This window comes from Hyperoodon ampullatus (genome assembly GCF_949752795.1).
Source record: "Hyperoodon ampullatus genome assembly, chromosome: 3".
Taxonomy (NCBI): Eukaryota; Metazoa; Chordata; class Mammalia; order Artiodactyla; family Ziphiidae; genus Hyperoodon; species Hyperoodon ampullatus.
The window spans coordinates 165,018,091-165,045,466 of NC_136916.1; the positions used below are offsets into that span (position 1 = coordinate 165,018,091).

Here is a 27,376-nt window from a genome sequence, read left to right on the forward strand (position 1 = left end):
TCAAAAGAAAGTGGTAACTTTGGCCTCTGGACATATTAGCTGTTTATATACATGAGATCATGTAATAAAAAATTTTTTCTTTAATTGCCCACACTGTAATATGGGCTACTTATTTTCTCTTACATTTTGACTTACATGCTATCACCTCAGACACTTTTAAGTCTGCACCTTGTACCCCACACACAGTTATTCACCACTCACATCGCTGGTGCAGCACATACCATGTGATATTAAGATTAATTGAATATATGAATGTGATTCATGTTCTTAAATAAATCTATTTTAAAAGCACTATAAAACAATGAAAATCAGAAGCTATCAGTTTCTTTTGTAAAATACAATTTGAAGCTTTTTGCAAATTAAGTGTTAATCAAATTTCAAAATAAATTGTATCCATCCTGTTCTGCACTTGAATTGATTCCTCAACTGTTTTAAAACCTGACAATTGGAAAATCTTTGTATACCATTTCTTCTGACATTATCCCTGAAAAAGATTGATTTAATACTCAGTTGTTCTGTGATTGTAAAATTGGATAGGTATTCTTGACATAAAAACATGTATGTGTAAACTGTCAATGATTATCACTTTACATAAACTCTTTTTTTTTTTTTTTGCATTACGCGGGCTTCTCACTGTTGTGGCCTCTCCCGTTGCGGAGCACGGGCTCCGGACGCGCAGGCTCAGTGGCCATGGCTCACAGGCCCAGCCGCTCCGCGGCATGTGGGATCTTCCCGGACCGGGGCACGAACCCATGTCCCCTGCATCGGCAGGCGGACTCTCAACCACTGCGCCACCAGGGAAGCCCTACATAAACTCTTAAATCACAGAAACAGTTTACAACAAATTGCATTAAACTGAAAGTGAAAGTGGTCAGATTACCACCAGAATTTTTGTTCCATTGACAATAATTGATAACACTTTTCTGATTTTAGAACTTTACAGTGATCTGCTATTTTAATTTTGGTGAATTTACCAGTGTGTTACACATTTTCTGTGAAAAGCATATCCAAGCTTTCTGATATTCATAGTTAAAAATTATATAATCTCAAAAAAGCAGATAGGTACAGTTGGTTTTGCACTGTGTTCTACTGGTTTCCAAGGAAAGAAGAAGTAGGATACAGGGTAGGAATTATAAGATACAAAGATACAGAAAAGTTTCATGCCTTCAGTTGATTCAAGAGCAATTTTCCCAGCCCATTTCAGACAGATGAGAGTATATTCCTGCCTTTAAAGACTTTCTTTAGTATTTCATTTTGTTTATTAAATAACCATTACTGGTAAGAATTTTCTCACAGGTAATCTAATGCCTTATGCATTTCTGCCTGCTATGATCCCAGTTTGTTCTGTTCCCCAAGTGTAAATAATTCCTGTGATTATTATTTAATAGCCCTAAAAGATTTTTCAGATCATACTTAGAAATTGCTTTCTGGGGAGCCAGACTCCCCTGGTACATAAGCTGCAGTGTGAACCTAGTTTGGGAACACTTTTTACAACTAACATGTTAAAATCGTTAACTAAACACTACCCTAGTGACTCACAGTTTAATGCCAAAATACTTAGTTGCTTTGAGTAATTCTGCCTTATATTTGGGATAAAGTTGGATAGCACTTGGAAAGGAAATAGGTGACTTGACCTATTTTAGGCTGTAGTCACAATACCTAGTGATCTGCAATTTCCTTGCTGAGGTACATCAATATGTAAGTTAGCTGACTTGTTCATTACCATGAAAGGAGTTAAAATCAGCTTAAGATTCCTGGTGGTGTAAAAAAAATCTAAAAATGTATAAATTTCAAATGAGTCTGTAAAATAGATAGTATGATGTAATGGAAAGAGCATAGGTTCACCTGGGTTCAAATCTATGAGACCCTGCCCCTCAGGTTCTTCATCTGCATAGTAGAGGTACTAATTGTACCACCACCCAGAAGTTGATGTGATGATTAAATGAGTTGTACGTGTAAATTAATTAGAACAGTACCTTGCACATAGTATGCACTCCATATGTAATAGTAGCAGTGATAACAGTAACAGTTCTTACTATTCCTCTTTTATGTCTACTCAAAGGCAATAACAGTACCTTGTGCACAGAAAGCACTCAGATCCTTTCTTATTCAGCTTGCTTATCTTCCCCTTGTTTTCCTCCCCATGAGTTTGTAGGACAGATATAGCTGGCTAAATCCCAGCCTTTTTCACCCCAGATAAACTTCCATGTAACTTCTTCTCTACCATTTAATAAAGTGCCTCAAAGTTCTGTAAAGGATACACAGGTGTCCATAAAGTCTGGAATCATGGACAAGGCATCTAGGCTATGGGCATCTAGTCTGTAAAAGAATAAAATATTACCTATACTCTTAAACCTTATGAATACCCTGTAGAAATAGTTCTTCCAAAGTTAAACCAAACATATATACAATGGAATACCACTCAGCCATAAAAAAAGAATGAAATAAAGCCATTTGCAGGAACAGGGATGCAACAAGAGATTATCATACTAAGTGAAGTTAAGTCAGAAAGAGAAAGGCAAATACCATATGATATCACTTATATGTGGAATCTAAAATATGGCACAAATGAACCTATCTATGAAACAGAAACAGACTCACAGACATAGAGAACAGACTTGTGGTTGCCAGGGGGGAGGGTGGGTGGGGGAGGGATGAATTGGGAGTTTGGGGTTAGTAGGTGCAAACTATTACATATAGAATGGATAAACAAAAAGGTCCTACTGTATAGCACAGGGAACTATATTCAATATCCTGGGATAAACCATAATGAAAAAGAATGTATATATGTGTATAACTGAGTCACTTTGCTGTACAACAGAAATTAACACAACATTGTAAATCAACTATACTTCAATTAAAAAAATTTTTTTTAATGGTTAAACCAAAAAGAAATAGAGCAGGCCAAAATGCCTTCCTTTCAAAGCTTTCCCCACTCATGAGAAGTTGAGAAAGAAACATATATGAACTTCCCTATGGCATAAATCTTTCTTAATTATGTTTAAAATATCAGTTACTTAAATCAGGGCTCCATACATCTATACATTGTGAAGAGAAGTTCCTTTTCATTCCTTCAAAGGCTTTAAGTCTCAGAGGAACTGCTGGCACTGAAGGTGGTCATGACAAGGCAGGAATGGGTGGATGCTGCCACCAGCAGTGGTTGAGAAGGGGATTAGTACTCACGATTGGTTTGGAAACTCAAATAAAACTGACATCTACCTCAGTACACAGGTTCAAGACCACAAATATGGTTATATGTTATTAATCATTTTTTTAGTTTCAGAAAGAAAAATGATTGCTATTGCTTATATTTAGAATTATATTTTTATATATTAATAATTCAAAAACTTGAATATAACTTCACATACAAATTTTCAGGAACATAAACATTATATTTGTAGAGCCCTGAGGCTCTACATTTTTTAATGTGTAATCTGGAGATCCCCAATTATCTGAATTTGTAAATGTAACTGATCATTGTTAAACCAAATGTTCTTAGCCTCCAGGAGAACAACAAGATGAAGATGCTATGTTAATCGAAGAAGTGAATGGATTTCCATCCTTTAAAAGGTCACCAGTAACTTCTTCAGAGCGACTACACTTAAATCCACCTAAATCCGATAAAGTCCTCACAAATGGTACTGAGAAGAACTCCAGTTCCTTCCTGTCCAGCACGGATTATGCTGCCTCTGGGCCCAGGAAATCATCCTCTGGAACCTCCTACGGCAGAAGGCCCCGGGGCACATCCCTAAATTCCCAGCGGTTTCAGTTAGTTTTTTCAAAAGCACCCAGTGGGGACCTTTTGGATAAACATTCTGAACTCTTTTCTAACAGACATTTGCCATTCACCCCACGCACTTTAAAAACAGAAGCAAAATCTTTCCTGTCACAGTATCGATATTATACACCTGCCAAAAGAAAAAAGGATTTTACAGATCAGCAGATAGAAGCTGAAACGCAGACTGAATTAAGCAGGTATGGCACAACAGCCAATAGTAGGTCCGTCAAGATGTGGTAGAAATTAAATAATATTCCTTACTTTATATCATGTACCTTATGTGCCACACTTAAGGTCTGGTAGTGCCCTTTTGATTAGAATGAGATTAATGTGACTTTTCCTTCTGCATGAATCACTAGAACTATCAGAGTAATTGTTGAAAAAATAAATAGCTATTAAACAAGCTCCTTATAAACATGAATGTTACGTATTTTAATTTATTGTTTCAAACATGGTACTAGAACTTTTGTATGTTTTTAAATATTATACTTTCAGAGAATCCGTAAAATATGTCATCAGACAGCATTTGTGTAAATATGTTTATTGATTTATGTTAGAAATGGCAAAACAATGGGCTATATTGGGGGAGAAAAAGCAACTGTTTGTCTAACTAGCCCTATGCTTCCCTCCCTGCAAATACTCAGCAACAACTCCTCAGGTATAATGTAGACAATTGGGATAATTTCTGGAAATTAAGTATAATTTGCCTCAATAATATTTTCATATACAGTAGTGCCTGGCACATAATGAATATTCATTAAAGGTTGCCAGATGATTGAAGAAAGAAACAAATTTTGTAAAGTATTTAGTGTTAGCGGATTTGTGATTGTTTTTCCTAGTGTTATATAAATGAGTACTTATCTGGTGCTAGGTTTTAATTATTTTTAAAAGTAAAAAACAATTTATGACTAGTATTCTTTTCTCTGGGTAAAGATAAGAGGTATAGTAAGATCAGTCTGTATACATTTAAAGAATTAAGGAATTAAATCTAATAGAATTTTTAAGTGAAGAAGAAATGAGGGAAGCAAATACAACGAATACTTTTCTGATTATATTTTTGACAGCTTTTGAAAATAATGGTTTCCATTTCCCTAGTCCCATTCTGTCCAACTGAAATCTAGCTGCTATTCAAAAAAAGGAAAAAGAGGCATATGTAATCCAAACCATATCTATTTCCCGATTATATAATTAGAAAGTACACATTCTACAAGAATAGATGCATTTTATCTCTCATGTTTGAAGTTTATATTTTTCTAGCCAGTAAAGCTTATTATCACAGTGTTTATATTTTGAAGATTTAACAATAATTTCTTTTAAAATATTACAGCTTTCAATCTGATTTTGAGACAGCTGAGATTAAGAACTTCACAGATTCAGAAATGAACATAAAGCAGGTAATAAAAATGAGATTTCTTTGTGTCCCACATTAGAATTATAGCTGCTTTAACAGAACATGTGTAGCTATTTGGACTGTGAAGAATAATCTCTTGGTGACACTTCTTGCATGTGACACAACCAGTATACAGAAGTATTGTTTGTTTACAGATGGTTATAGCTCTCTGTGAGTGGCCAGGTGGATCCTGCCCAATCCGGGAAGTCATTTTTTGTTGGCATCTTTTCTAGGTGGTTGGTTGGCTGGCTGGACAGACAGGTGGATGAGTAAAATACCTTATATGTTCTTTTCAAAGTTGCAGACTTGGATCACTAAAGGAGCCAGAAAAGTTGTGCAGAAGTTATTTTAGTTTCTATGCCTGTATTTTTTTTTTTGAAGAATTGCCACTGATTATATTACTGGAAATTCTACATTTTATAAAAACAGATGGATATCATTCTCCTGTGCTTGCTTTTACTTTTTTCTAGACTGTAAAGATCTTTTTTAGTGTTTGTATTTTGAATGTTTAGCAATCATTTATTTTAAAATATTATAGCTTTAAGTCTGACTTTGAGATATAAACTGATTGTTTTTATTTTAGGGGTATTAATCATACACTAATTTAAATTTATTTTTTGGGAAAAAGGTTTGTTTATTAAAATGTCAAGCAGATTCAGGGATAAGATAAGCATACTCAGCTTCCCTCTTCCCTTCCGAAAATGGGTAGAGGATCGTAGTTTTCCATCCCAGCCATTAATAGCTGTTTGACATAGGGTTCTGCCATTTAAGGCCCAAGGACAAATCAGTTCCTCTGAGAGCTGAGTTTCCACCTCTAGAAAAACTGTACTTAATGTGAAGGATCATTAGAAGGATTAAATGTTGTAGGTAAACTACCTAGTCTGACCCGGGCTCAGTGAATGATGGCAATGACTAGCTTGAGATTTAGGAAGAGGGTTTTTAGCTCCGTAGATAACTAAATAAACTAAAGCAGAAGTCCATTTTTATGACATAGTGCTCCAAATGTTTATCTAATAACCCTGTAAGAAAACGGCATGTCCCCTTACTCCATAATCTACTTGAGGAAGCTAGTAAGAGTATTAGCTACAGTAGATAGACCATCCTAACAGCACTTTTAAAACTGTAAAGCATTACACATAAATTAGCATTCTAAAGGTTAACTCTGATAATGCAAGTAAATGCTTGACACAGTATCTGGCCCCTCGTAAGCGTTCTATAAAAGTAGGCTGCCATTATGTTTGTTTTTTTCTTTATATTGTTGTTCATACTGCCGGAGCTACCACTGCTTCTACAATACATATTTGATAGGTTGGCATTTGAAACAGATGGACTATTTGAGTTTCTGAATAATAGGCTATTTTCTCTCAAGTTTACTTATTTGCTTGGTTTCTCTTTATATGTTTATTTGTGGTATTCTTTAATGTCATTTAAAATATTTATCATTAAAATATAAGAAATTGTTTTACCTTTAAATAAATTTAAGAAAAAGGTCTTGATTGTATGAAAAGTGAATTCTGAAACATCCTTTGTCCTAATATATCAGTCGCTTTTATCTACCGGGTACCTCTATGCTCTTTCATCAACTTTTTTGGAAATTTACTGTTTTGCTTTAGTTCTGCTTTCATAATGTATTTTTGAAGCAAAATAAAGATTTATTCTTCTCATTGCATCCCCAGGCATCTAGCTGTATGTCGTATGGTACCAAAGGAAAAATAACCCCTTTACCTTTACAAGGGCATGAATTACCACAGAATGAGGTTAAAGACAGTGCTCTTCAGTGTTCCTCATCAAGGTATTTCACCTGTTTATATCTAACTGCTTTCCTGTGTAACAGACGTACAGACTTTGCAACATGAGGGGACTTCCCTGGCGGTCCAGTGGTTAAGACTCCCTGCTTCCACTCTAGGGGGCGAAGGTTTGACCCTGGTCAGGGGAACTAAGATCCCACGTGCCACGTGCTGTAGGGGGGCAGTGGCGGGGGACGGACACTTCAGACTTGGAAACATGAGTACTGTTTTAACTGAATGCTCTCCCATCTGTTTTGGTATTACACAATTCAGTGGCCCTGTTAGTTTTACTAAGGAAGTATTATGAAGGTAGGTAGTCACTAAAAGTGTAAATGAATTCATTTTGCTAATTCATTAATAAAGGGAAAAGGGACACAGGCTTGCATTATTTACTATCCCTCTTCATATGAGAAAGGATTTTCCCCAGGACAGATCCTACAGCAGTGATGCTAACCAGTTTACATGGCACAGATAGTACTGAAGAACCCTCCCATTTGAGGATTCAGCCTTTGTGGTTTTGAATAATCCTCATGTGCTAGTGCTTTATCTGTCCGTGCTTTGTAGAGGAGGCACTATTTTTTAAAACGACCCCTCATGTTTTGGAATTACGGAACACTGCGCCTAAATAAAAATGATGGGTTAGCAGGTAGTATAGAACCTAAAAAATGCCTTTGATAGCTTCAGCTGTCAAATGCATTTCCAGTGTCAGAGTTTGGATATGAGATGACGGAGGTGGAAGGAAAAAAAGACTAAAGAGCAAGAATGAGACATCCTGTAGCAGACTGGAAGCAAGCACACGCAGTCCTTCAGGGCCCAGGTCTTCCCTCAGGCCTTTCCTTAGAGAGATCTCACCTGGAAAGGCTTTGTGGGCGGAGGGAGTGGCAAGGGGGGTCATTGCTAACTTCTCTGTCTGGAAATTCATGATGCTTTAGTACAAAACTTAAGATACTCTCTTGAGCCAGTTGAGCCAGTCTGCAGTGAATATAAAGAATAACCTAAAGAAAGGGATAGTTATCTTTCCTAGTAGCTTCTATCTAAAAGAAGTAAAGTAAAATATTATAATTGAATATACCTGAATAGGAAGCTTGGAATTAACTAATGATGACGTAACTGAATAATGACAAAATTTATCATAGTTAACAGCTTAAAATTTTTTTCTATAGGGAGATAGGTTTCCAAATATGTTTCCAACATCATTTATGTTTTAATCACAGTCAAACTAATAGTTTATACAAGGTAAGTTTCATAGTACAATTTTTAAAAGGATCATGAATTTGTAATTACAAGACTAGTTTAAAAATCTATCTTTGCTACTTACTAACACATGACCTTGGTAAGTTACTTAGCCTTTCTGCCCCTTGGTGAATTGTTTAGTAAGTGGAAAAAATAACACCTACTCAATATACCTGACAGGGTTTTTCTGAAGATTAGATTAGATAATGAATGTGAAAAGTGCTTTAAAATTCTGAAACATATGATTAACATATTACTGTATGCCAAATCATTGTTTTGTTCAAATACTCTAATTTTCTCTTTCCAGGCCAGTATGTCAATGTTCCCTGCAGCCTTCTTCAGGGAGAAAAATCTGTTCTGAGTAAGATATTTTTGACTTCATTTTGCTTAGTGGAAATGAAGAATTAAGACTCACACAAATTATTATTAAATTAGTCAGGATTGAACACTAATCTTTCTTTACAACCAGCTTTGGGGTTCAGTCGTATAATGCACACCAAATCTGAAAGAATGACCAGAATTTTCTGAAATAATCATTAATCACTTCATCTTTATGTCCAGTAGAAATTTGTCCCTAAGTTAATAATACTTGCTATTTTTTTATAATTAGTACCCATAATTTTTATTTTTATAAATAAAAATAATAAAGAATAATAAAGATGAGTTTTAGAGAAATGTAGTCTTGGTAGCTTAGGATACCATTCTTGGAGGTTTCTAACTTCACCAGTTTTTTGCAGATAAAAAACCCACTTCTGGGTTTGAATGTTGTGTTAGTTAAGCTGAATTTTTTCAGGGAAAACAATCTACTTTTACAGACTTTCATTTATTCTCAAACTTGCTGCCTGTGAATTGGTTTGAAAGCGTAATTTTTATGCAGTATTTTAATCTCCTATTTGATTTGCTAATTAACTCTTTCCCTTGTATTTACTTTTTCAGTAATTGAGTAGCTACTTGCTATTTACATTTTCTATCATCACTGATTTTTAGCTAATTAAAATCAAACTTATAATAGTACCCTAATTTTCTTGTAATAACTTGTAAAATATAGTTAGAAGATAATATAACAGAGAAATGTGTCCAAGTAATTAAAAATTATCACTGTATTTATATACACAGATTTTTCTTTTAGAATATTTTTCCTAATCTCCAGACCTTTTGAGAAAAAAAATAATTTTTTCTGCTCAGTAAATTTCTCAACCTTAAAACAATATGCTCTCCTAGGAGCAGGAGAGGATTTCATCATTGAAGTTCCTGTTTCTCTGGATGACTTTCTTCCTTCCCTTCTTCCATGCAGAGGGACTCACACCTCTGCTGCTGGACCTGGTCAGGAGCCAGAGGAAATGTCAAATGCTTGTCAAGAACACGGGCCCCCAGTGGGTCACACCTAGTTGCCCTCTTGGCGCTGCCCCTGGTTGCTTTCTGTTCTGTTTTGTTTTGTTTAATCCTTGCTTATTTTTTACTTCCTGATGAATGTTTCAGACATCTATGAAATTTTACTCTGTTAGGGAATATTGTCTCATCTTTAATATCAATAAATATCCTTGCATAATTTGAGAAGGTAGATGTAACGTTTGTTTTATAATATTCCTCGTAATAATGTGAGATGGAAGTACATTTGTAATAGTACAGATATTTCTAATTAGGTACTCATGTTTCCTATCATTTTCAGAGTAAGTAAGCAGTGATTTTTTATGCCGTATATCACTTTGCCTTCACAGTAAAGAAGAACTGTTGTATCTGAGTTTCATTGAAGATGTAACAGATGAAATTTTGAAACTTGGCTTATTTTCAAACAGGTTAGATTTTTTAAATTGTATTATGGTGGTGGAATGATATATTAAATACTGTCCGTTTGGTGTTAATTTTTTAAAGTTATTTCCACATATTAGGAAATGAAAATTATATTGCTTTCTTAGGGGATCATGTTCTTATAATTGATGTAATTGTTCTTATAATTGATAGTAAATTATAAAGGATGTTTAATTCATATTCTAAGGCAAGTTCACAGTTTGGGGAGTTAGAGAAACGAATAGAGAGTTTATTCATTAAATACTGTTATATCTCTTAAATACAGAGAACAAATTGCCAGAGGTAGGGCAGGAGGGGTAAAATGGTCGAAGGGAGTCCAAAGGTACAAACTTCCATTTATAAAATAAATAAGTCATGGGGATATAATGTACAGCATGATGACTGTAGTTAATAATATCATATTGTATATTTGAAAGTTACCAGAATAGATCTTAAAAGTTCTCATTACAAGAAAAAAATTTTCTGTAACTACATATGTTAACAGATGTTAACTAGATTTATTGTGGTGATTATTTTACAATATATACAAATATCAAATCATTATGTTGTATGCCTTAAATTAATATAATGTATGGCAATTATACCTCAATTTCAAAAAATTTATCACAAAGAAAAAGAAATGGTATCCATATTTTGTTTTATAAATTTATTTATTTTTGGTTGCATTGGGTCTTCATTGCTGCGCGTGGGCTTTCTCTAATTGAGACGAGCGGGGGCTACTCTTCATTTCACTGCACAGGCTTCTCATTGTCATGGCTTCTCTTGTTGCGGAGCACGGACTCTAGGTGTGCGGGCTTCAATAGTTGCGGCATGCGGAGTCAGTAGTTGTGGCTCACGGGCTCTAGAGCGCAGGCTCAGTAGTTGTGGCGCACAGGCTTAGTTGCTCCACGGCATGTGGGATCCTCCCAGACCAGGGCTTGAACCCATGTCCCCCGCATTGGCAGGCAGATTCTTTTTTTTATATATATAATTTATTTATTTTTATTTTTGGCTGCGTTGGGTCTTCATTGCTGCATGCGGGCTTTCTTTAGTTGCAGCAAGCGGTGGCTTCTCTTGTTGCAGAGCACGGGCTCTAGGCATACGGTCTTCAGTAGTTGTGGCACGCGGGCTCAATAGTTGTGGTTTGCAGGCTCAGTAGTTGTGGCTCACAGGCTCTAGAGCACAGGCTCAGTAGTTGTGGCGCATGGGCTTAGTTGCTCCGCAGCATGTAGGATCTTCCCAGACCAGGGCTCAAACCTGTGTCTCCTGCATTGGCAGGAGGATTCTTAACCACTGTGCCACCAGGGAAGCCCCTGGTATCCATATTTTAAAGAAAACCATAAAACTGTCTTTATTCACAGATGACATTATCACCCATGTAAAAATCCCATACAGTCTACAAAAAAGCCAAAAAAATACTATTATATCCCTTAGTTTATAATAGACTAGTAAACTAAATTTTGCTGTTTCTTTGCAAAGATCCATCATCTCTTTTTACTATTTGAAACTGTCATGAGAATCAAAAGCAAGCTTTTTTTTGTTACAACTGTTACTAGTAACGTGAGGACAAATTAAAGGCTACATTTGCACACTGTGAGTGAAAGGGGAAGTTTGCAAAACCAGATTAGTATTGTATATCTTAAGGAAACTGTATGGTCCTGAGCCAGCTTATACATTTATTTAGCTGAAATTCATTTAGATAAAACTTTATGATATGTATCATAGGACCCCATTATGTATATGCTACATGCTTTCCCTGTCATAATAATATGTGAAGTGCAGACATTCTTTTTTTTTTTTTTTCACATTTTATTTTTTTTTTTATTTTTTTATTTTTTTATTTTTATTTTTTGCTTTATCACAAATTTAATCAGTTATATGTATACATATGTTCCCATATCCCCTCCCTTTTGCGTCTCCCTCCCACCCTCCCTATCCCACCCCTCCAGGCGGTCACAAAGCACCGAGCTGATCTCCCTGTGCTATGCGGCTGCTTCCCACTAGCTATCTACCTTACGTTTGGTAGTGTATATATGTCCATGCCGCTCTTTCACTTTGTCACAGCTTACCCTTCCCCCTCCCCATATCCTCAAGTCCATTCTCTAGTAGGAAAGTGCAGACATTCTTAATGAGTTATTTCTATTTCTATATGAAGTTTCTTAAAGCGAACATTTTCATTATTAGTATAAAAAGCTACACCAAAAAGACCTGAATTTGTTTACAATAATTCTATTTACCTCTTTATGTTAAAAAGGAATGTTTGCATAATGGGTGTAGAGTTTTAGATGTGCAGGATGAAAAAGTTCTATTGATCGGTTTCACAACAGTGTGAATATACGTAATGCCACTGAACTGTAGATTTAAAATTGGTTAAGCTGGGGCTTCCCTGGTGATGCAGTGGTTGAGAGTCTGCCTGCCGATGCAGGGGACACGGGTTTGTGCCCCAGTCCGGGAAGATCCCACATGCCGCGGAGCAGCTGGGCCCATGAGCTGTGGTCGCTGAGCCTGTGCGTCCGGAGCCTGTGCTCCGCAATGGGAGAGGCCACAACGGTGGGAGGCCCGCGTACCGCAAAAAAAAAAAAAAAAATTGGTTAAGATGGTAGATTTTATGTGTTCTTTTTACCACTACCACAGCAAAAACATTGATACCAACTGTAAATAAAAACAATAAAGCAAAGGTTAGAAGCCAAAACAAAAACAAAAATGGTTGGCATGAAAAATGTGTATTTATGCTTAAAAAATTCACATTTTTCTTTTAGATTATAAGGCTGTTTATTATGGCAATTTTTATAGTAGCACCAAAAAATGGAATCAGCCTACATGTTGAATAGTAAAGGTTCAGCTGAGTAAATTGTAGAATATAATAGTAAGTTCTGTTCAGATATTTTAAATGATGTTGTAGAAGTGAATTTATTGATGCATAAAGATGTTCAAAATATATAGTTGATTAGAAGAAACAATATAGGTATCAAAACAGTATGTATTGTTTAATCCCAATTTTGGTAAAGAAATATATATGCATAGAACAGTGCCCAGAAGTGAATGGTCCAAACATTAATGATAGTTGTAAAATACAGAACACAGATTTCTTGGACTTTTTAAACATTTCAAATAATTCAGAAAAACTAAATCTAAGATTGGCTCATAACTTCACTGAGAGTAACAAATGGTAAAATGAAACCGGTTGATATACTCCTGTGATAGCTAGACAAGCATGGTTTAGTTGAAAGAATGTGTCTGGAGCCAGACATATCTGGGTTTAATTCTCTTAATTGCTTGTGACCTTAGGGGAGAGGAAACCATCATCTTAGAGATGTTGTTTTCTCATCTTTTAAAATGGGTTTTATAATACCTTTGTCTCCCAGTATTGGTCATGATTAGAGGTATAATGATTATTATGTGTCCAGCACAAATGTCTAACACTTAGTGGTGCTTAATAAGTGATAACTTTAGGTTTTTATGTGAATTTACTATGAGTGGAATTTTTTTCAAGTACACTTTGGAAGCATTGTAAGGTAACTCTTTACAAAATTCTTTGTGAAGAATTTTCTTTAGGGGTTTGCTTTTGGGGGGTTGTATATGTGAAAGAGAAAGAGGGGGGAAGGCTTTTGATGTTTGTGTATGTGTATGAGAGAAAAAAGATAAAGAGCTTTTAGTGTGTGTGTGTGGGGGGGAACCTCACTGAAGATATTTTATTAACAGAAATGTAAGTAGCATGCAGTCTTTTTAGAAGAAACATTGGCATCTGTCACATAACTAAAACATAGTGGAAGCCATACTAGCTTCCAAATTGGAGAACTTGACAGAACAGGGAAGGATTAGTGTTTATCTTTGGAAAGAAAAAGGGTAATCTAAAACATATTTTCCAACCTTTAGTAGTTTATTTATTGTATGGCTATTTTATATTTAGTTGATTTTCTGATTTTGAGACATTAACATTTTTATCATTTGTAGGTTTCTAGAACGACTGTTTGAGAGACATATAAAAGAAAATAAACATCATTTGGAGGAGGTTTGTTGTCTTTAGAACTTCATTAGAAAGTTTCTAATATAGAAAGAATTTTAAAGTTTTACCATACTCTCAAACAATGCATTAAAAGCAAGCACTTCTTTTCCCTTGTGCTTTTTTGTGTTCTCTGGGGGTGAGGGGTGTGGGCAGAATGTGGAAGAAGAAGTATGAATCCTGCCGAGGTTAGCGGCACTGCAGACAAAAGTCATTCAATTTGACTAGCTTAATTAATATTATTATTCTTGTCTTTTTTTTTTTTTTAATTCCAGGAAAAAATGCGCCACCTGCTACATATCCTAAAGGTGGACTTAGGCTGCGTGTCCAAGGAAAACTCAGTAATGCTAGATGATGTTGGTATGTTGCATTTACTTGATTTTGAAAAGGCTGAGAATTCAGAACAAAATGAATATAAAAATGAACAAGATTTAGCCATTCAACAGGAACGTCAAGAATACCAAAAAGCTTTGCCTATGTTATTGTCTGTTCCAAAGGATGAGAACAAGATAGTCTCTTCACCAAATGAAATTTTCCTACCTGTCTATAAATCAAAGTCTTCAGAAGGGGTTATAATTCAACAGGTAAATGATGAAACGAATCTTAGAACTTCAGTTTGGGATGAAAAAAATGTAAGTATGTCAGACAGTTTACTAGACCAAGAAACTTCTTTGAATGTCATTGAAGGAGACAGTGACAATGAAAAAGTTGAGACTTCAAATGAATTGTGTTGTTTTAGCACAGCACTCTCCCCATCTGTTCAGTTATGCAGTGCCAAAGATGGTAATCAGGACATGGAAGGACCAACTCTTAAAATCATGGAAATGAGCATTGAGGACTGATCTTTGGATGCTTGATCTTCATTAATAAACATCCCAAATGGCCAATAACTCAATATTCCTTTCACTTTTTTTTTACTTTTTTATATTAAGATTTGTTTGTTTTCTATGTTGTATAATAAATTACTGTAAATTTAGCAGCTTGAAACAGCACACATGTATTATTTATCCCACAGTTTCTGTGGATCAAGAGTCTGAGCACAGAGTAGATGGGTCCTGCGCCCTTGGTCTCACAAATCTATAATCCAGGTGTTGGCTTGGGCTGTGGTCTCATCTGGAGGATGGACTGAGGGTAGATTCTGCTTCCAAACTCTTTTCAGGTTGTTGGCATAATTTCTTTCCTTGTAACTTCAGGTTTGAGGGCTTTAGATTCTTGCCGGCTGCAGCCATTGGCCACTCTCAGCAACTAGAGGCTGCCCGCCATTCCCTGTTACTTGGCCCTCTCCATAGACAGCTCACAGCCTGGCTGCTTGCTCCTCTAAGGCTAACAGGAGAAAGAGAGAGACTCTGCTAGCAAGACGGAGTCTCATAAAACATAATCATACATGATCACAGGAATGACTTCTATCACCTTTGCCATATTCTTTTGGTTAAAAGCAAGTCACAGGTCCTACCCCACGTAAGAGGTAGGATACAAGGGTGTGAATGCCAGAAAGTGAGAATCACTGGGGTCTCCTTAGGATCTGTTGGCCACAATTTCTAAAGTTCCTTTATAGGGGAACATATTTTGCTCAGACATAAGTGATTTTGTAGGCAGTGGGAAAGGGCCTGTGATCTGGAGTGGCTCTTGAAACATTAAACCTTGTCTACAGTATCTGTAATTCTCTTTCTTCTCGCTCTCCTGCATTATCTAAAGCGTCAAGGCCTTTCTAGTTATCAGTGAGCTAGGATGGCCTATCAGCTATCTGAAAAATCATCCCTTCTTGTGAGGGAAAACATTCTAGCAGACCTAGTCTGATACCCTCCCCTTACCCTTGTAGTTCATGCATGGGATCCTTACTATTCCAGTGTGCCTCAGAAGACTTATCTTTACTTATGTCTTTTCAACCACTCACAATATTGTAACTAAATATTTGAGTGCCTGTTACATACGAAGTTTCATGCCTAGGCACCATGGAGGGTAAAAAGATGAAAAGAATAATGATGATAACCCAAGTGTTCTTCTAGAAACTTGGCAATTTCCTCCAAGTATCGCGTTCCTCAGGCTTTTATCATGCTTTGCCCACACAAGTGTTTCCCAGAAGGTGGTGCCTACCACTGGAGATTTAGAGCTGATTTCTGGTGGTAGATGGGTGACAGGTTCGTCTCATGTGTGGGAAGCTGTGTTCAGGATCCAGGCTCAGGGACTACCTGCAAAATATAATATGCAAGTACATGTCAAGTACTGCCAACTTTTTCCATCGATTTTCTCTCAAACACTGAAAATCATGATGCTCTGTTCTGTGAACAGCCGAAGCTAATATAACATGGTGGGGCTGGGTGCCCAAGCCAGTTCTGCCCCAATATCTTGTGCCCCAAGTCACGCTGCTGCAGTCCTTCCTCAGCTCCACCTACCCTCTGCTCTCACCTCTGGAACTTTTACCTTACCCCCTAAACAACCCCTCCTTTCCCCACCCTGCAGTCCTCTTTCACAGGCTAAAATATCCCAGCACTATTCTTGGCTGCCAGCCTGGGTCTCCCCATCAGTCATACTTCACCCCTCTGCTTGCTTCTTGGACTCCTCCTCCTTTCAGGCCCCAGGGCTCCTTTCTTTAGTCTCAGCCTCACTCTGCCACAAACCCCTCACGCCGCTATCCATGTAAGTACCTCAGACTCACTGCCCTGGTTCACATTTTCCTCCCTTTGCTGAAGCTGCCATCTTGTTTAAGGCCTTCTCAGTCACTACCTTCTTGCTGCTTGTCCACCCTTTGGGCCCTGCTTCAGACTACTGTTGCGTGCCCTGCTTTGACATGTTCCGTCTTCTCTACCATCCAACTCTGGGTACAGCTTTTTGTTTCTGGGGCCATGAACCATCCTAACTTTTATACCTGTTAGGGTATTCTGCTGTTATCCTCAGGCTTCCCTGTAAAATTGAAGTTTAAAGAGATGAGTTGGTTTAAAAAAAACATTAAAAGTGGTTCTCAGATGGCAAAAGTTGTGTAAAGGTAGGAAGTGAAAGGTAAGTTTGGGAAACACTGGCTTAGACTCGAAGCAGCACGTTAATTTATCTTTCCCTCTACTTCTCCCACAGCCCATTCTCCGCTCTGACTAGTAGAGTCATGATGAGTGAGCCTTTTGAGCCAAATTGCTCAGGTTTGATCCTTATGAGCTGCGACTTTAAGCTGGTTACTGAGCTTCCTTCTGCTTTTCGTTTGTCGGATGGGAGGACATAATTATAGAGCCTTGATCGCAGGGCTGTAAGGAGTTAAATAGGTTGTATAAGAATTAGACTCACAGGCTGTTATTATTTTAAAACAGACCATGTCACTCCCTTCTTTAAAAAACAGAGCAAATCTTTGAGAGTTTCCTCTTGCTAACAAGAAAAGGTACAGGCCCCTTTGAATTTTTCATAAAGTTATGTTTTCCTCCCAATTCATCTCTTGCCATGTTCTCCCAAGCATCCTAATTGTCTGTCACATCTAATTATTTGTTCCCTAAACATACAGAGGTTTGTCCTCTCTCTCTATGCCTTTGCACTTGCTATCTGCTCCAAATATCATCTCCCCTCTGCTGCTCTTGGGAGCCTTTGACAGCCCAGATTGAATGTAACACTGAAACCTTGAGTGATTGTTGCAACAAATGTCCCGCCTGCTCTGGGTGAGATCTTTCGTACCTACCATACGAATTATAATATTGTTTACGAACGCAGCTGGTCTCCTGTCTAGACTATGGGCTTCTCAAAAGAAAGGACCTGTTTCTCTTTGGATCCCCAAAGCATGAATGCATTTGTTCATGGAGGGAGATAGTTTGACCTTGAGGGGATGTTTAGCTCCAGACAAGGTTATAAGGAAAACAGGACAGATATTTTCTCCTGTCTTTATACTCAGAGTGCCAGTTTCCCATAAAGGGGCAATGTAGCAAATTGCCAAATTACATGAAAATTTCCTCATTTTCTCACTTTTCAAATGGTTTAAAATATAAATTAGCCTCTTCCTAAGAAGCCTTAAAAAGTTACATTTTTCCCCAGTGAAGCCAATTAGAAGAGATCAGAATAGATTTTATGGGGCAAGATGACAATTTGCCAAGTGGATTAATTAGCTGTGTGGTTCCCAATGAATTACTTTATCCTGGGACTTTTTTTTTTTTTTTTTTTTTTTTTTTTTGCGGTACGCGGGCCCCTCATCGCTGCGGAGCACAGGCTCCGCAGCCATGGCTCACGGGCCCAGCCGCTCCACGGCACGTGGGATCCTCCCAGACCGGGGCACGAACCCGTGTCCCCTGCATCGGCAGGCGGACTCCCAACCACTGCGCCACCAGGGAAGCCCTGTCCTGGGCCTTTGTTTAAAAAAGTTTGGATTAGATGTTCCAAAGATTTCTCTTAGTTTTAATATCCCAAAGTTAGTCTTAGCTTAATTCTTAGGGTCTTTAGAAATTATAAGTGAAATAAATTACACCTAGAAGTGGAAATTCCTCTTCACCCTTCATGTGCTAGTATAGTTCTGGAAAGCAGTCTGCTAAATTGATTCACATTTTGGTGATAGAATATGCCACCTAGCATGATACTTTTCCCAGAACTTTTAAAAGCAGCAGATGCAGCCAGTAATGGCATAGCCCCAAAAAACAAATCTGTATGTTGAATTCCAAGGCCAGGAAGAAGATGCTGTTGAATTGGGATAAGAAAAGTTTTGCTCCAAAGCCAACCTTGTTGCCTTGAGAATTGTCTTGTACCAATGTTCAAGTTTTGAGGCAAAAATGCCTAGCAGTGCTGGATGCGAGTGTTCCATACCTTCCAAGATTTTAAAACTGGTGGGTTGAGATGGGCCAAGATGGCAGAGTAGAAAGACCCTGAGCTCACCTTCTTTCATGGGCACACCAAAATTACAGCTATTTACAGAACAACCATGAAAAATACCAGAACCTACAAGAAAAGATCTACTACAACTAAAGAATAGAAAGAATCACGAGATGGGTAGGAGGAGTGGAGTCAAGTCCCATATCCCCAGGTGGGCAACCCACAAATGGGAGAATAATTATAATTGCAGATGCTCTCCCCAAGGAGCAAGGGGTCTGGACCCCACATTGGGCTCCCCAGCCCAGGGTCCTGCACCAGGAAGAGGAACCCCCAGAACGTTTGGCTTTGAAGGCCAGCAGGGCTTAGTTTCAGGAGTCCTGAAATCTCTAATTTAGTCCTAGAGTCCTAAATAGAGACACACACAAAATCTCACATGCTCCAGGACCCAGGGAAGAAGCAGTAATTTGAACGGACTCTGGGTCAGACACACCTGCTCGGGAGAGTCTCCTGGAGAGGCAGGAGGCAACTGCAGCTCACCCTGGGGACACAGACACTGAGAGCAGCCATTGTGGGGAGCTTTTTCTACCACCTGGACACTGGTGCCAGCCAGCACCATTTTGCCATCCTCCCTCTAGCTTATTAGCCTCAGGACCCAAACCTGCCCACCAGCCTGTAGGCACTTCAGGCCAAACAACTAGCTGGGCATGGACATAGCCTCACCTACCAGCAGACAGGCTGCCTTAAGATCCCCTGAGCCCACAGCTGCCCTTGGACCCAGTCCTGCCCACCGGGGGGCCCAGGACCTGGCCACACACACCAGTGTAAAGGCAGTAGACCTGGAACCCCCAGGGACCCACAGCTAGAGACCACAGGACCAAGCTCCATCCACCAGTGGGCAGGAAACAGCACCAGAATCCCTGACCCCACCCACCAGTGATCCTGCTCTAGCCTCAGGACCAGCCTCACCCACCAAAGGGCAAACACCAGTCACAGGACAGTTACAGCCCCACAACCTCTGGACCCAGCCCATCTACCAGCAGGCCAGCACCTGCCCTGGGACCAGCTGAGACCTGGCCCTGCCCACTAGTAGCCCAAAACAAGCTTTGGGACACTCGAGACACCGTAGCCAGCTGTGTCAAGAAATGGCCCCACCCACCAGTGGTCAGCCACCAGCCCTGGGACCCCTGGGCCTGCAGCCAAACTTCAGAACATGACCCTGCTTGCCAGTACACTGGTACTAGCCCCAGGACCAGGCTTCACCTACCAGTGGGTGGGCAACTGCCCCGGAGTTTCCTGGACCTCTCTTCTGCCCACCAGTGAGCCATCACTAGCCCTGGGGTCCCCTGAGGTTGTGCAGCCAGCTACCTCGTGACTCAGCCTGCCAACCAGTAGCTGGAAGCCTCTACTCAAAGCAGGGCCTGGCAACCAACAAGACAAGGGTCCAACCAAGCCTATCAGACTGCCCACAGTAGTCAGTCTGCCACAACAGAATGACCCGCGTGGGGGCACCTGTAGAGTATATAGATCTGGTGATGAGAGGGGAGTGCACTAGTAGGAGGCATAGGATATCTACCACAAAAGGCCACTTCTCCAAAGTCGGGAAACGTAACCAACCTACCAGATACACAAATATAAAAAGAGCAAGTTAGTTAGGCAAAATGATGCAACAGAGGAACATGTAACAAATGAAGGAAAAGATAAAACCCCAGAAGAATTAAGTGAAGTAGAGATAGGCAATCTACCTGAGAAAGAATTCAGGGTAATGATCATAAAGGTGATCAAAGAACTTGGAATAAGAATGGATGCACAGAGAAGTTAGAAGTTTTTAAAAAAGAATTAGAAAATATAAAGAACAAACATAAATGAAAAATACAGTAACTGAAGTGAAAAATACACTTGAAGGAATCAACAGTAGACCAGATATGGTATGGAGGACTGGATCAGTGAATTGGAAGACAGAGTAGTGGAACTAACTGATGCTGACAGAAGAAAGAATGAAATGAAATGAGAACAGTTTAAGAGACCTCTGGGACAACATCACATGCACTAAAATTCTCATTATAGGGGTCCTAGAAGGAGAAGAGAGAGAGAAAGAGGCATAGAACACATCTGAAGACATAATAGCTGAAAACTTCCCTAACCTGGGAAAGGAAACATACATTCAACTCCAGGAACCACAGAGTCCCAAACAGTACTAACCAAAAAGGAACACACCAAGGCAAATTGTAATTACAATAGCAAAAATTAAAGGTAAAGAGAGAATATTAAAAGCATCAAGGAAAAAGCAGCACGTTATTCAGTACATAAATACAAGGGAACTCCCATAAGGCTATCAGTTGACTTTTCAGCAGAAACTATGCAGGCCAGAAGGGAGTGGCAGTGTATATTTAAAGTGATGAAAGGGAAAAGCTTACAACCAAGAATATTCTACCTGGCAAGGCTCTTGTTCACATTTGATGGAGAGATCAAAAGTTTTACAGACAAGCAAAAGCTAAGTGAAATCAGCATGATCAAACCAGCTTTACAAGAAATATTAAAGGGATTTCTCTAAGTAAAAATGAAAAGGCCACAACAAGAAACATGGAAATTATGGAAGCAAAAAACTCATTGGTAAAGGCAAACATACAGTAAAGGTGGTAAATCATCTACACACAAAGCTAGTAGGAAGGTTAAACAACAAAAGTAGTAAAATCATCTATAGTCACAATAAGCCACTGGGGATACACAAAATAATTAAATGTAAAATATGATATCAAAAATGGTAATCATGTGGGAAGGAGCATACAAATGCAGTGTTGTTAAAATGTATTTGAAATTGAGCATGGGGAGGGGGAAGGGTAAGCTGGGACAAAGTGAGAGAGTGGCATGGACATATATACACTACCAAATGTAAAACCGATAGCTAGTGGGAAGCAGCCGCATAGCACAGGGAGATCAGCTCAGTGCTTTGTGACCACCTCGAGGGGTGGAATAGGGAGGGTGGGAGGGAGCGAGATGCAAGAGGGAAGAGATATGGGGATATATGTATATGTATAGCTGATTCAGTTTGTTATAAAACAGAAACTAACACACCATTGTAAAGCAATTATACTCCAATAAAGATGTTAAAAAAATTGAGATCAGCAACTTAAAACAATCATATGTATACATAGATTGATACATATAAACCTCATGGTAACCACAAACCAAAAATTTATAATAGATTTACACCCAAAAAAGAGAAAAGAATCCAAACACAACACTAGAAATATTCAAATCACAAGAGAAGAGAACAAAAGAAGAAAGGAACAAAAAAGAAACACAAAAACAACCCCAAAACAATTAACAAGATGGCAATAAAAACGTATGTATCGATAATTCCTTTAACTGTCAATGGACTAAATGCTCCAATCAAAAGACATAGAGTGCCTGGATGGATACAAAAACAAGACCCATACATATGCTGCCTACAGAGACTTACTTCAAATCTAAAGACACACAGACTGAAAGTAAGGGGATGGAAAAAGGTATTCCATGCAAATGGAAATCAAAATAAAACCAGGGTAGCAATACTTATATCAGACAAAGTAGACTTTAAAACAAAGACTGTTAGAAGAGACAAAGACATTACATAACAATCAAAGGATCGATACAAGAAGATATAACAATTGTAAATATATATGCACCCAACATAGGAGCACCTACATACATAAAGCAAGTATTAACAAACATAAAGGAAGAAATGGACAGTAACACAATACTGTGGGAACTTTAACAATCCACTTACATCAATTTTCACTTACATTGAAAATCAATAGGAAAACACTGGTCTTAACACATTAAACCAGACGGACATAATATATATAGAACATCCCATCCAAAAGCAGCAGAATACCGGGGACTTCCCTGGTGGTCCAGTGGTTAAGAATCCACCTTCCAATGCAAGGGACATGAGTTCAATCCCTGGTTGAGGAAATAAGGCCCCACATGCCGCAGGACAACTAAGCCCACACGCTGCAGCCACTGAGCCCACGCACTCTAGAGCCCGTGCACCAAAACTAGAGAGAAGCCCGCGCACTGCAATGAAGAGACCACGCGCCACAATGAAAGGTCCCATGTGCCACAACTAAGACCCAACACAGCCTAAATAAATATTTTTTAAAAGCAGAATACACATTCTTTTCAAATGCACATGAAACATTCTCCAGGCTAGATCATATGCTAGGCCACAAAGCAAGCCTCAGTAAATTTAAGAAAATAGAAATCATATCAAGCATCTTTTCCAACCACAATGCTATGAGACAGGAAATCAACTACAAGAAAAAAACTGCAAAAATACAAACACATGGTGGCTAAACAATATGCTACTAAACAACCAACAGATCACTGAGGAAATCAAAAAATACCTGAAGACAAATGAAAACACAATGATCGAAAATCCATGTGACACAGCAAAAGCAGTTCGAAGAAGAAAGTTTATAGCAATACAAACTTACTTCAGGAAGCAAAAATATCAAATAAACAACCTAACCTTACACTGAAGGAGTAAGTCCTTCAGTGTAAAAGAAAAAGAAGAGCAAACAAAATCCAAAGTTAGTAGAAGGAAAGAAATCATAAAGATCAGAGCAGAAATAAATGAAAGAGAAACTAAAAAAACAATAGAGAACATCAATGAAATGAAGAGCTGGTTCTTTGAAAAGAAAAACAAAATTGATAAACCTTTAACAAAGCTCAAGAAAAAAAAAGAGCCCAATCAATAAAATTAGAAATGAAAAGAAGTTACAACTGACACCAGAGAAATACAAAGATCATAAGAGGTTACTACAAACAACTATATGCCAATAAAATGGACAACCTAGAAGAAATGAACAAATTCCTAGAAATATACAACCTCCCAAGACTGAACCAGGAACAAATAGAAAATTTGAACAGACCAATTACCAGTAATGAAATTGAATCAGTAATGAAAATAACTCTCAACAAACGAAAGTCCAGGACCAGATGGCTTCACAAGTGAATTCTACCAAACACTTAGAGAAAAGCTAACACCTATCTTTCTCAAACTATTCCCAAAAAATTGCAGAAGAAGGAATGCTTCTGAATTCATTCTATGAGGCCAGCATTACCCTGATACCAAAAAGGACAAAGATATCAGACACACACAAAAAAATTACAGGCCAATATCACTGATGAACACAGATGCAAAAATCCTCAACAAAATACTGGCAAACCGAACCCAACGTCATGTTAAAATGATAATACACCATGATCAAGTGGAATTTATCTCAGGGATGTATGCTGGTTCAATATCCACAAATCTATCAATGGGATACACCACATTAACATACTGAAGAATAAAAATCATATAATCATTGGGCTTCCCTGGTGGCATAGTGGTTAAGAATCCTCCTGCCAATGCAGGAGACATGGGTTCAAGCCCTGGTCTGGGAAGATCCCACATGCCACAGAGCAACTAAGCCTGGGTGCCACAACTACTGAACCTGCACTCTAGAGCCCACGAGCCCCAACTACAGAGCCTGCATGCCACAGCTACTGAAGCCTGTATGCCTAGAGCCCATGCTCTGCAACAAGCACCGCAATGAGAAGCCCACGCACCACAACGAAGAGTAGCCCCCGCTCACCACAACTAGAGAAAACCTGCACGCAGCAACAAAGACCCAACACAGCCAAAAATAAATAAATAAATAAATAAATTTATTTTTAAAAAATCATATGATCATCTTGATAGATGCAGAAAAAGCTTTTGGCAAATTCAACATCTATTTATGATTTTAAAAAAACAGAGTATAGGGCTTCCCTGGTGGCGCAGTGGTTGAGAGTCCGCCTGCCGATGCAGGGGACACGGGTTCGTGCCCCGGTCTGGGAAGATCCCACATGCCGCAGAGCGGCTAGGCCCGTGAGCCATGGCCACTGAGCCTGTGCTCCGGAGCCTGTGCTCCGCAAGGGGAGAGGCCACAACAGTGAGAGGCCCGCCTACCGCAAAAAAAAAAAAAAAAAAAAAAAAAAAAACAGAGTATAAAGGGAACAACATACCTCAACCTAATAAAGACCATATATGATAAGGCCACACCTAGCATCATGCTGAATGGTGAAAAGCTGAAAGCATTTCCTCTAAGACCAGGAACAAGACAAGGATGCCCACTTGGCCACTTTTATTCAACATAGTATTGGAAGTTCTAGCTACAGAAATCAGATTTTAAAAAAAAGAAAGAAAGAAAGGAATCCAAATTGGAAAGGAAGAAGTAAAATTGTCACTGTTTGCAAAGGACATGATACTATGCATAGAAAACCCTAAAGACACCACCAAAAACCTACTAGAGCTCATCAATGAACTCACTAAAGTGGTAGGATACAAAACTAATATACAGAAAACTGCTGCATTTCTATACACTAACAATGAACTATTAGAAAGAGAATTATGGAAACAATCACAATTGCAACCACATCAAAAAGAATAAAATGCCTAGCTAGGAATAAACCTACATAAAGAAGCAAAAGACCCATACTCCAAAAACTATAAGACACTGATGAAAGAAATTGAAGACAGATGGAAAGATACCGTGTTCATGGATTGGAAGAATTAATATTATTAAAACGACCATGCTACCCAAGGCAATCTACAGATTTAATGCAATCCCTATCAAAATACCAATGGTATTTTCCACAGAACTAGAACAAATAATTTTAAAATTTGTATGGAAACACAAAAGACCATAAACAGCCCAAAAAAATCCTTAGAATGAAGAACAGAGCTGGAGGAATCATGCTCCCTGACTTCAGACTACACTACAAAGCTACAGTAATCAAAACAGTATGGTACTTAGGTATAAAATAAGCTACAAGGATATATTGTACAACACAGGAAATACAGCCAATATGTTATAATAACTATAAACAGAGCATAACCTTTAAAAATTGTTAATCACTATATAGTACAACTGTAACTCATGTAATATTATAGAGCAACTATACTTCAAAAAAAATTTTTAAACATAAACTGTATGGTACTGGAACAAAACAGATACATAGATCAATGGAACAGAATGGTGCACCCAGAAATAAACCCACACACTTATAGTCAATTAATCTACAACAAAGATGGCAACAATATATATTGGAAAAAAGACAGTCTCTTCAATAAATGGTGCTGGAAAAACTGGACAGCTACATGTGAAAGAATGAAATTAGAACATTTTCTAATACCATATACAAAAATAAACTCAAAATGGATTAAAGACATAAATTTAAGACCCTGAATGATAAAACCCCTAGAAGAGAACATAGGCACAACATTCTTTGGCATAAATCGTAGTAATATTTTTTTGGATCTATCTCCTAAGGCAAAGGAAACAAAAGCAAAAATAAACAAATAGCACCTAATTAAACTTAAAAGCTTTCGCACAGCAAAGGAAACCACCAAGAAAACAAAAAGGCAACCTACTGAATAGGAGAAAATATTTGCCAATGACATGACTGATAAGGGGTTAATATCCAAAATATATAAATAGCTCATATAACTCAACATCAAAAAACCAAACAACCTGACTAAAAAATGGGCAGAAGACCCGAATAGACATTTCTCCAAGGAAGACATTCAGATGGCCAACAGGCACATGAAAAGATGTTCAACATCATTTATCATCTGAGAAATGAAAATCAAAACCACAATGAGATACCACCTCACATCTGTCAGAATGGCTATCATCAAAAAGACCACAAATAAGAAATGCTGGTGAGAATGTGGAGAAAAGGGAACCCTCCTACACTGTTGGTGGGAATGTAAATTGGTGCAGCCACTGTGGAAAACAGTATGGAGGGTCCTCAAAAATTAAAAACAGAACTACCATATGACCCAGCAATTCCAATGCTGGCTATATGCTGGAAGAAAATGAAACGCTGATTTGCAAAGATACAGGCACTCCAATGTTCACAGCAGCATTACTTACAATAGCCAAGTTATGGAAGAAACCTAAGTGTCCATCGACAGGTGAATGGATAAAGAAGATGTGGTATATATACACAATGGAATACTACTCAACCATAAAAAAGAATGAAATTTTCCCATCTGCAACAACATGGATGGACTTGGAGGGTTTTGTGCTTAGTGAAATAAATCAGAGAAAGACCAATACTGTATAATATCAATTATATGTGGAATCAAAAAATACAACAAACTAGTGAATATAACAAAAAAGAAACAGAAACAGACATAGAGAACCAACTAGTGGTACCGGGGCTTCCCTGGTGGCGCAGTGGTTGAGAGTCCGCCTGCAGATGCAGGGGACACGGGTTCGTGCCTCAGTCCGGGAAGATCCCACATGCCGCAGAATGGCTGGGCCCGTGAGCCATGGCCACTGAGCCTGCGCGTCCGGAGCCCGTGCTCCGCAACGGGAGAGGCCACAACAGTGAGAGGCCCGCGTACCACAAAACAAAACAAAGCAAAACAAAACTAGTAGTTACCAGTGGGGAGAGGGAAAGGGGAGGGGCAAAAGAGGTACAGGGGATTAAGAGGTACAAACTACTAGGTATAAAATAGACAAGCGGGGACTTCCCTGGAGGTGCAGTGGTTAAGAATCTGCCTGCCAATGCAGGGGACACGGGTTCGAGCCCTGGTCTGGGAAGATCTC

General features: G+C 38.4%; 1 protein-coding gene across 1 annotated transcript in view; it reads left to right on the forward strand.

The window, feature by feature from the left end:
* Window positions 1-14,960, forward strand: part of SPATA7 (spermatogenesis associated 7) — a gene marked incomplete at its 5' end in the record, with an annotated part of 37,524 nt that extends 22,564 nt beyond the window's left edge. The window contains 6 exons of the mRNA XM_079699511.1: window positions 3,500-3,975; window positions 5,106-5,172; window positions 6,845-6,960; window positions 9,907-9,984; window positions 13,931-13,988; window positions 14,255-14,960. Coding sequence (XP_079555637.1) covers window positions 3,500-3,975; window positions 5,106-5,172; window positions 6,845-6,960; window positions 9,907-9,984; window positions 13,931-13,988; window positions 14,255-14,821 — 1,362 coding nt within the window. The 3' untranslated portion in view covers window positions 14,822-14,960. The remainder of the gene's footprint in view (window positions 1-3,499; window positions 3,976-5,105; window positions 5,173-6,844; window positions 6,961-9,906; window positions 9,985-13,930; window positions 13,989-14,254) is intronic.
* Between the last annotated feature and the right edge of the window lie 12,416 nt (window positions 14,961-27,376).